The sequence below is a fragment of the Girardinichthys multiradiatus genome, chromosome 7 (genome assembly GCF_021462225.1).
Source record: "Girardinichthys multiradiatus isolate DD_20200921_A chromosome 7, DD_fGirMul_XY1, whole genome shotgun sequence".
Classification (NCBI taxonomy): domain Eukaryota; kingdom Metazoa; phylum Chordata; class Actinopteri; order Cyprinodontiformes; family Goodeidae; genus Girardinichthys; species Girardinichthys multiradiatus.
Window position 1 is genome coordinate 35,797,205 of NC_061800.1, and position 10,961 is coordinate 35,808,165.

At 38.9% G+C, this 10,961-nt stretch overlaps 1 protein-coding gene across 1 annotated transcript; it reads left to right on the forward strand.

Annotated features, from left to right (window-relative positions):
- Nucleotides 1–6,539: 6,539 nt before the first annotated feature.
- On the forward strand, nt 6,540–9,497 carry fev (FEV transcription factor, ETS family member). Its single transcript, XM_047371182.1, has 3 exons — nt 6,540–6,674; nt 7,311–7,382; nt 8,078–9,497. The coding sequence occupies exons 1-3, from the start codon at nt 6,626–6,628 to the stop codon at nt 8,608–8,610; spliced, it is 654 nt and encodes a 217-aa protein (XP_047227138.1). The 5' UTR covers nt 6,540–6,625; the 3' UTR covers nt 8,611–9,497.
- The last annotated feature ends 1,464 nt before the right edge of the window (nt 9,498–10,961 follow it).

The following is a 10,961-nucleotide window of genomic DNA, read 5'->3' on the forward strand; positions in this document are numbered from 1 at the left end:
TAATATTGTGTCATTGTATGCTAGATTCTGAAAAGACATGATTTAGTTGTTAAAAACGATCCTTATAGGTATTGTTTCACTGAACCAAAATTTGATCTTTTGAGCTTTTAACTCCTGAAGAACAGTTTATTTACACGTACCATAAACATTTTTTTACATGTCCTTGGCTTGACCCATCTGGAAACTGTTGTAACTGATTACTATTGAAGGAGGTCTTCATCTTGTAAAACGAAACGTTTTCAAAACCATTGAATCCAAAACTCCAAAAGAGGCTGATAAAACTGTAAATTGGATCTTTTAAGCACACTGAAAAGTGGTTGTAATATTATAGTTTTACCACAGTTCTGAAGTGTTTCCTTTTACAGCCCAGCAGCTTAGTTTTTGTTTGCTCATTCTAAAATGACACTATTGTGTTTTTCCTAGACGTGCACCAGGATCCTGGTGTGTGTTTACCTCCACTTGTTGGTCCAGGACGTTGGATTCCACATTACATCCAACCGGCTTCACTGTCCCACGCCCAGAAACAACAGGATCTTTAATAAATGTCTAACTATGCACACACACCTTTCTCAAATATACATTCCTCTACAACCCGATTAAAGGAGCTGCAAGATGTTCTGGCTCTTGCAGAAGGGACACTTGAGTAGTGCAGGGAGCTGCAAGATGTTCTTCTCACAAAGGTAAGTTAGAACTCAACGGTGATAGGTTTGCATTTTGAGGCTTACAGGATTGACTGATTTATTTTCTAGCTGTTTCATGTAACAAGTAGTTAATGTCTTTAATGTATATCCCTATATACACACTTGCTAAATTATTTGAGGTTAAGGAGTATGTCCAACATAAGTTCTTCTCTTTAGTGCAGATAAGAGGTTGACAGGTTTTTTTTTCATGGCAAAAACAACAAATATCTTTACTTTTTTAATTTTTGCTGATTTTTTAGTGGACCTCTGGTGGATTTCTGACTTCCAGGCTGGAAGATACCTTGCTTATTTTCCCGCTAGGACATCTATGGATTCAGTCTAGCTTTCGAGGCTTGTTTTAAGTTGCCTGCGACTTGTACTTGAACACAGGCAGCTAAAGCAAGTCTGGGATGCCAGAGACATGCCAACAAGGACATCTGACGACAAAAGATGGATTATAAACATTGCTCTGACTGATTATGGTTATACCTTACAGTACACATTTATTGACTGTTAGACATCCCAGAATGTACAGTGACAGTTTATTGAAGATGTTTAATATTTCACCATAAATCTAAACCCATCAGCTATGAAAATGGTTGATCTTCTATGGAATTTTATAGTATTTTCCATTTTTTATATAATTTCCTTTCGGTGGAAAATATTGATTATTAGCTAACTATTCACTTTGGTTCTGTTAACATAAAAATGGGAGCAAATGATAGGAAAATGTTATAGGTTTTGTACTTTGGAATGGTTTTAGTTTTATGTTCATGCTTGTAACTTTATGGTTATAGGTTGCAGTTTTTGCATCAGCAGAATATCATTTTTGGGAAATGCCAATAAATAAAACATAATGTGCTCTTTTGCATTAAAACTAGTGGTTTAACGATAATCAAATCTGAATAAAATCTTTAAAATGTGTTGCATGTTTCTGTGTTATAGAAAATATTTTTAGATGTGTTTCAGTTTAACTGATAATGACCTTTCTGAAATTGGACCACATTGATGCTACTTGTCAAATGTATGCAACTGACACCCACACAAATATATGCAAAAGCTGAGAGGCAGGCTGCAGACAAACTGACAGGTAACAGATGACGGGTCATGTTAACCGGGAAAAAACTGAGCATTTTTTATCTCTAAGAAGTGATGTTTATCTGTTGTGTTTTAGACACATTCAGAGATTTGCAAAAGTATCCACACCCTATGATCTTTTGCACATTTCACATTGCAACCACAAATGTCATGTATTTTATCACGATTTTAAGTGATAGGCAAACACAAATTTGTGCTAAATTGTGGAGTGGATAAAAGGTTTAGCAAGGTTTTACTCTGATACCCCTAATTTGCAGGTAATGTAAAGTCAGTATAAATCCAGCTGTTCTGTGAATGCCTCAGAGGTTAGTTAAAGATCATTAGTGAACAAACAGCACCATGAAGATAAAGGAACACAGCAGGCAGAAAGTTAAATCCTCCAAAAGTGGGAAGAAAATGGTACAACTACAAAGCTGCTAAGACAGATCTGATCACCCAAACTGAGAGTAAGTAAAACTTTTATCAGAGAAACAACCAAGAAGTCATGTTGAGTAACAGTTCAATTCTAACAATATTGGATCATTTTATTTTTTGTTAAAAAAAATCCTACATAAACATTTTGAGCAGAATTTAAATGAAGATGTTCAGTCAAGCATGTCTGGCACAAAAGACTGAGATTGATATGTTCAAATCTGTGAACATATGAACCTACAAAAGGTTATGAACCACCATGGGACCCGTGGTTGAGAAGCTTTCAAGAACAGAAGTTTGTAACCAGCTATAACAGGTTTAGCAACAGCGCTAATGCTAAACACAAACTTTCTAGCAAGCCTAGCTTCTTAATCTGAGGTAATGTTAAAAGCTTCTTACCTAGGCTAACAAAAAAAGACTGGACTGTGGTCCAAAGGCCTCTTTTCTGATGGTAGTAAATTTTGCATTTCGTTTGGGAATAAGAAAGTGTCAGAAGCACAGAATCAAAATTACTTGAGGATCAGAGACAAATTGCTACAGTCAGTGATAATATGGGATCATATGTATCTCATCTGCTAGTGTTAGTCCACAGTGTTTAATTTAATTCAGTTCAGTTGATTTACAAAGCTCAAATTCACAACAAATGTCACCTCAGGGCACTTTGAAGAACAATAGGTTCAGAGTCCATTACATACATCCCAGTTATACAGCAATGCAGTAAGTTCAGTTTATTCTGCCAGTTGGTTAAAGTTTTCTGTTGTTAATCAAGTCAGTGCAGTCGTCTGGGAAATTTTACAGCACTTCATGCTTTCTTCTACTGATAACCTTTATGAAAATTCAGATTTCATTTTCCAGTAGGACCTGGCACCTGCCCACACTGCCAAAAGTACCAATACAGCTTTTAGTGACCATGATATCCATGTGCTTGAGTGTCCCCCATAGAGAACCTATGTAGTATTTTCAAGAGGAAGATGAGACTCCAGAATGGTGACCTCAAGGCGACTGTGGGCTCAATAGGAAGAGTAGTTGTCTTGCAATCAGAAGGTTGTGGGTTTGATTCCAGCTTTCTCCTGCCATATGTTGATGTGCCCCTGGGCAAGGCGCTTAACCTCAAGTTGCCTACCGATCTGCATATCGGTGTATGAATGTGTGAGTGTTAGTGAGTGCAATTGGGTGAATGTGGCTCTAGTGTAAAGCGCTTTGAGCGGTCTGTATAACTGGAAAGTCCATTTACCATTTATCAAAGCAACGTGGCCTTCCTCAACACCCAGAAGATCCACAGCTTGATATCCTTCACATCACACTGATGCAGTGATTCATTCAAAAAGAGGCCCAATCAGGTTTTGAGTGGATGTGCTGCACAGTACGTGCAAATACTCTTCAGTAGACTCACATTTATGGTTTAAAAAATTCTCTTAAATTGTTCTCAAGTAATTTTTTTAGTCTCTGAGCAACTGAACTTGGGGTTTGTATGCTACAATTATCTAAATTAACTGAAATAACAGATTAATATATACTGCTCAAAAAAATAAAGGGAACACTCAAATAACATCCTAGATCTGAATGAATGAAATGTTCTCATTGAATACTTTGTTCTGTACAAAGTTGAATGTGTTGACAACAAAATCACACAAAAATCATCAATGGAAATCAAATTTATTAACCAATGGAGGCCTGGATTTGGAGTCACACATAAAATTAAAGTGGAAAAATACACTACAGGCTGATCCAACTGTGATGTAATGTCCTTAAAACAAGTCAAAATGAGGCTCAGTATTGTGTGTGGCCTCCACGTGCCTGTATGACCTCCCTACAATGCCTGGGCATGCTCCTGATGAGACGGTGGATGGTCTCCTGAGGGATCTTCTCCCAGACCCGGACTAAAGCATCCACCAACTCCTGGACAGTCTGTGATGCAACGTGACGTTGGTGGATGGAGCGAGACATGATGACCCAGATGTGCTCAATCTGATTCAGGTCTGGGGAACGGGCGGGCCAGTCCATAGCTTCAATGTCTTCATCTTGCAGGAACTGCTGACACACTCCAGCCACATGAGGTCTAGCATTGTCCTGCATTAGGAGGAACCCAGGGCCAACTGCACCAGCATATGGTCTCACAAGGGGTCTGAGGATCTCGTCTCGGTACCTAATGGCAGTCAGGCTACCTCTGGCGAGCACATGGAGGGCCATGCTGCCCTCCAAAGAAATGCCACCCCACACCATTACTGACTGACTGCCAAACCGGTCATGCTGAAGGATGTTGCAGGCAGCAGATCGCTCTCCACGGTGTCTCCAGACTCTGTCACGTCTGTCACATGTGCTCAGTGTGAACCTGCTTTCATCTGTGAAGAGCACAGGGCGCCAGTGGCAAATTTGCCAATCCTGGTGTTCTCTGGCAAATGCCAAGCGTCCTGCACGGTGTTGGGCTGTGAGCACAACCCCCATTTGTGGACGTCAGGCCCTCATACCATTCTCATGGAGTCAGTTTCTAACTGTTTGTGCAGACACATGCTCATTTGTGGCCTACTGGAGGTCATTTTGCAGGGCTCTGGCAGTGCTCCTCCTGTTCCTCCTTGCACAAAGGTGGAGGTAGCGGTCCTGCTGCTGGGTTGTTGCCCTCCTACGGACTCCTCCGTGTCTCCTGGTGTACTGGCCTGTCTCCTGGTAGCGCCTCCAGGCTCTGGACTCTACGCTGACAGACACAGCAAACCTTCTTGCCACAGCTCGCATTGATGTGCCATCCTGGATGAGCTGCACTACCTGAGCCACTTGTGTGGATTGTAGAGTCCGTCTCATGCTACCACGAGTGTGAAAGCACCACCAACATTCAAAAGTGACCAAAACATCCACCAGAAAGCATAGTTACTGAGAAGTGGTCTGTGGTCCCCACCTACAGAACCACTCCTTTATTGAGTGAGTCTTGCTAATCGCCAAAGATTTCCTCCTGTTGTCTATTTCATTTGAACAACAGCAGGTGAAATTGATTGTTAATCAGTGTTGAAGGGTTTTCAAAATTCAAGGTAATGACTGAAAGTCCCTGCAGTGGAAAAGGGGCTGATATGTTTTTTAGCGAACCTGAGAGCTTTTTTGTGTGTGTGTTTTTTGGTCAGCAGTTGTTTTCATTTATCACTGACTAGCTGCGTTTTTTTGTGTTTCACCTGAAATGTGACAGGTTGGGCTTGTAGTGCTTTAGATGTTGTTTTTGGGTTCTTTTGCAACCTCCAGGCTAATTTACTGATGCGCTTTTAAAGCCATTTTAGTAGGCTGGATACACCTTGTGAGGTTAGTCACTGCTCCATGTTGGATAGCTCTTACTGTGGTTGGCTGGAGTGCCAAAGCCTTAGAAATGGCTTAGGGATATATACAGTATATATGTCAGTGACTTTATTCTACATTTGTTGTTGTTTTTCTTTTGATCAGGGCATGATCTGTTGCTTCTTCGGATCTTTTTAGCCTGCCTCATGTCGTGAGTTCTGCAAGCAATGAGGCCTACTATATAACCTTTTCCCCTTAATAAAGTCAACCTCTGAAACTGCTTTTTTTGTGTGTACTGATTGCCTTTGTCTATTAAAATGTGTTTGATTATCAAAAACAGAAGAAATGGATATTTTTTAAAAACACTGTAGATTTTGTGTCCATTTTATTCACATTGTTATTTGCAAATCTTATGATTTAATGTTTCAATCATGCTTTGCATCGTCAACCATTTGAAAATTAGCCTGTGTGGCTACATCTGACACATTGACCTTGCAAGGGACAACCATACATTTACAAAATGTGCGACATTTTCTCTTCTAAAGTTTTGAACCAACATTGCTACTGCTTCTGGGGGAACCTGAAACACATGAGTTTGCACCAATGAGCATCAGGGCTTATGGTTTTAAAGTTATGACCTCATTAGCCCCAGATTGAGGCCATATAACGTTAAACCCATACAGAGGAGGTTTGGAGGGATGAAATGTTCTTGTTTTCCCCCGCGCACTGAAGCGTGTTTTTCAAGGTAAATATTCTTTATCCAACATGAGGCAGGTCTTTGTTGTTTACCAAGAGGTAAAGAGGCGGAAAAGTGAGGGGGATCTGAACTGGTTTCCATGTCAAACACTTCAATTCACCATAGAAACTCAGATCTTAACGCGGAAACTTTATTAAACTGTGATGGTGGATTGATAAGGGCCGAATTTCTATCGGCCTCTTTTTATTGTGGGCACCGGGCGGGCTGACAGAGGTAAATTGCTCTTTTAATTAAAGCAATGCACCAGGGGAAATTGCTGTCTGAATATTGTCTCAGAGATGGGGGCCACTGACAGTTGCCTGGAAACTTCAATCTGTCCACCCGCATTTATTCCAGATCCCAGTTATGAGATAAAGTTTAATAAAAATCTTTTGCTGCGCCAGCGCCGAAATGAAACCCAAGCCTTTCTGAACATCCGAACACAATGAGACAGGACCGCGCAGCAAACCTCATGTTCAACATGTATCTCTCAGGTTCGTCCCGTTAGGAATTTGTCAAACAGACTGTAATGTTAGAATTGGTTGGATGCTGCAGCGCTATGGTGTCCAGCAGGAAAAGATGCCCTGTTTCCAGGGTAGAGCTTTGGGGAGCCGCTTCCCTCTGAAAGCCCGTCTGCTCTTTTGTCGGAAATCGGAAATCCTTTTTCCTGGACGCGTTTCCTGGGTTCTTGCAGGGGGTACCGCAAGGATGACATGCTTCACGCACTGGACTCTGACGGCACCAGAAAGCCATTAGGATTTTGTTCACTTTGGGCTGTTATGAGCTTACTTTTTTTGTGTAAATTGCAGCGAAAATAGTCAGTTTTAAAAATCACTTTAAAATCATCCTTAAAAAACTATTTGGGGAAAATTCGTTTTGTTTTCGTGGATTTAAAGAAATTATGCTGGAAAATATTTTATGCTATTTTATATTTTTGTATTTATCATTTAAATATTCATTTGACGAGCTATTTAATGTACAGAACCTTCTTCTTATTCTTTTTAATGTCACTGCTATTATGTCTATCCTATCCAAACAAGATTGATATATACAATTACATAGCTAAGGGGACAAAATAAATAATTTTGAAATATTTTAAAGATATTTATAATTGCTTGTTTTGTCTTCAGATCCAACAGAAAATCTGTTGAAAGAAAGCAAAGGAACACCTTGGAGTCCAATAAATACAGGAGTGCAAAAAGGTAAGGATGAACCCAACATAGAAAGAAATGCATTCTTTTGCTGTCTCGCATTTGAGAAGCAATAAATCAGCTTATGTTTCGCACAAGAGATACTTGAATTATCGTGAAAAAAATATAGGCTAGATGTTAGCAGAGTAATGAAAATAAATATTTTTAAAAGCATGGTAGATCCAATGTGCTTTTATGATCACAACGATGAATAAATAAATTGTTTTACACACACACACACACACACACACACACACACACACACACACACACACACACACACACACACACATATATATATATATATATAATTAAAACATTTTAATCATGTTAAAAATATTTATTCTACAATTATTTTGTACATTTTGATTCAAGCAGAAATATTGAAAGAAAGATAGAAAGAAAGAAAGAAAGAAAGAACGTTTTTAATTATTTGATTATTTTAAGTTCAAATACCAGTCATAAATAATATTAACGTCAGTTTTTTTTTCAGATTTGGTGACAGGATGTTTATCTCAAATGGGAAAACAAATATATATATTTTTTATTTACTTGATGGAAAATCTGGGGAGAATAAAACCGACATCTAATGTAATATTTTCCCGAATCACTGCTAGAATAATGTCTTCCAGATATTATAATGAATATTACTGTTTAGCACATATCATTGCTTGTTTTGTGTTTTCTTCCTCTTCCCCTGCCCCCAGGCAGCGGACAGATCCAGCTGTGGCAGTTCCTCCTGGAGCTCCTGTCCGACAGCACCAACGTGTCCTGCATCGCCTGGGAGGGCACCAACGGGGAGTTCAAGCTCATCGACCCGGACGAGGTGGCCCGGCGCTGGGGCGAGCGCAAAAGCAAACCCAACATGAACTACGACAAGCTGAGCAGGGCGCTGCGCTACTACTACGACAAAAACATCATGACCAAAGTCCACGGAAAGAGATACGCCTACAAGTTCGACTTCCACGGCCTGGCGCAGGTGTGCCAGCCGTCCACCACGGAGCAAGCCATCTACAAGTTTCAGGGGAACTTCTCCCCGATCCCCTTCTCCGGCATTTCCAAACTGAACCTCGTCACACCCGGCGTGGGCCCCTCGGGTTTCTCCTACTGGCCCGGCTCCCCACCGGCAGCTCTGTACCACAGTCACAACCTGCAGCCTCCGGGGCCCTTCGGCACCGTGTCACCGTCGCACATCAGCTGCGTCAACAGTCTGGCCAACATCAACAATCACTACAACTGACTCCTGTTGCACATTTCATACCTGGCTTGGAATAAATAAATAAAGAACTGGCTTTCGGTATCGGCGGCCCAAATGTTGATTAATACCACCGTGATTTGGACAAGATATCTGAACAATGACATTTTTCTTATTTCCTCTTTTCCCTCAGCAAAACTGCAGCTTTATTCAACAGTTTTAACCTTGTAAATTTAGGTCTGCATTTCATCCAGGTTTGTCGTTAAACTGATTAGACGGGAAGTAAAATGAGCATTAATTTCTATATAATTTTATTATATTCCCAGTTTTGATTTTAATTGGTTCGTGTAAATATGAACTAAATTATCACTACAATACGGACAAACTGGACCTTATGTCCAGACCACTGCGCAGAAACAAATAAGATGTTTAAAAACTGTAAAAACAATATATTTGAACACGTTTTATTACTTTTTCATTCAAATGTCATTATGAATATTTAATCAGTTAATAAATAAATCTATTAGAAAGACCGCCTATCATTTTACGCACAGACTTCTTACGCGCACATTTTTTATTTTTTTAAATTAAATCTCTGGTCTCCACACATCACCAAATTTTGAATTTCAGGAATTAAAGAACTTTTTATTTGCGATAAGCTGTTTCTTGACAACAATATAGACAATAGATGTTCCAATAAAATGGTAAAATAATTGTTTTCTCTTTTCTTTAAATTGTCTCTGTCATTTCGCCCCTTTACACTCTACCCAACTCTTTCGGATACGAAATGGAGCCGTCTGCCTTAGAGGAGGTTTGTTTCTGTCCATGCGTCATTTCGTAGGCGGCAGGGAGACGTAAAGTATCTTTTCTATTCTTTGCCCTACAATGAGGAAATGTGGTTTTGTGATTTCAATAAATAATATATACCATTATATATTTATATTTTTTGACGTTTTTGGATTATGCTCATATTATGTCGGAGTTGAAGGTCACAGAACCGCAATCAGTAGACATAGAACGGATAGACGGTTTAAAGTAGAACTGAAATGCTTAACAAAACAGAATATTGTTTGAGATTTGGTTGATTTCTATGAATATTTATCTTCATGATACATGGAAATGCCTGAGAAACATAAACTGATATACAATAGTTTATGTAAATGCGTAGGAAATTGTTTCCTTACGAAATGGAAGTTGGAGGGACCGAAATAGCAATGCGTGGTTACGAATTGAGGGTTTCTTGGGCAAATGGGGAAAAAATGGTCTGAGGCCTTCGTAACTGAGCTCTGACGTTTTTCCTTTATGGAAGGTCAAATTAAATGAATATTATTAAGGAAGAGCTCTGGCGCCACCTTGTGGTACAGAAACGGGACTTGTTGGATTTGAAGTTCACACAGTAATAAGATCATAAAATGGCATTTAATAGACTCTTTGCTTAGAAATCATACCACACCCAGAATGTTCGTATAGAGATAAAACCTTATAAAAGCAGCGTTGTCAAGTTCTAGGCAGGATAATGATATTACGTAGAATTAGGCTCACCATTTGATGTTTTAATTGAATTCATATTAAATATCTTGTAAAAATCGTCAAAATTGTATTTTGTGATGATGATAAGAATATGCTGATTGAACAGTTAAGGACTAAGGACTAATGAACGACAGTAAATTGACTTTTTTTGCTTTAAATGGTAAATGGTTTAGTGCTTTAGTGTTCATTGGACTCAGTAACAATGAGCCTCAGAGTGAAATCAGAATAACTGTTCTACTGCTCATAGTTTACTTCACATTTTCATCACAAAATAAAGAAAATTCACACATCCACACAAAATACATCCTGATAAAAACAAATAAATCAGTATTGCTGTTTTTCATAAAAAACGACATCCATGTAATTGAACGTGATATCAAGTCTATAAGTAGCAAGGAAATAGTTATTTGCGTAAATATCTCTTAAAGTAAATTTAGATTAATAATTAAAAACAAAATTCAATTTAATATGACTGAACGAGGACTTAACGCCGTTATTTTGCCCCAACACACACGTGCCCAGAGGGCTAGGGTGATAGATAAAGATTGATAGATAAAATTGTTTTGTAAAAAATAAAACAAAAGAAACACTTTTATTCTGCCAATAAATAACTAAAATAGAAGTTTACTGGCTTCTAAAGTGTGCACTAGTGATAAATAAAAATACTTTATCTTGACTGGCGGAAGTCCAGCACAAGAGGAATAATGAGCACTGACTCCAGATCGGTTTTGAGGGAAACAAAATAAATTTCTGTTTGGCTGATCCAAGATTAGTTTCTCCTTATAAAAAAAAAGTCAATTGAAAAGACGAAAGAGGGCACAGCTAACACTAAACAAATGCGTAAAATGAGGCGGGGTTGCTAACTT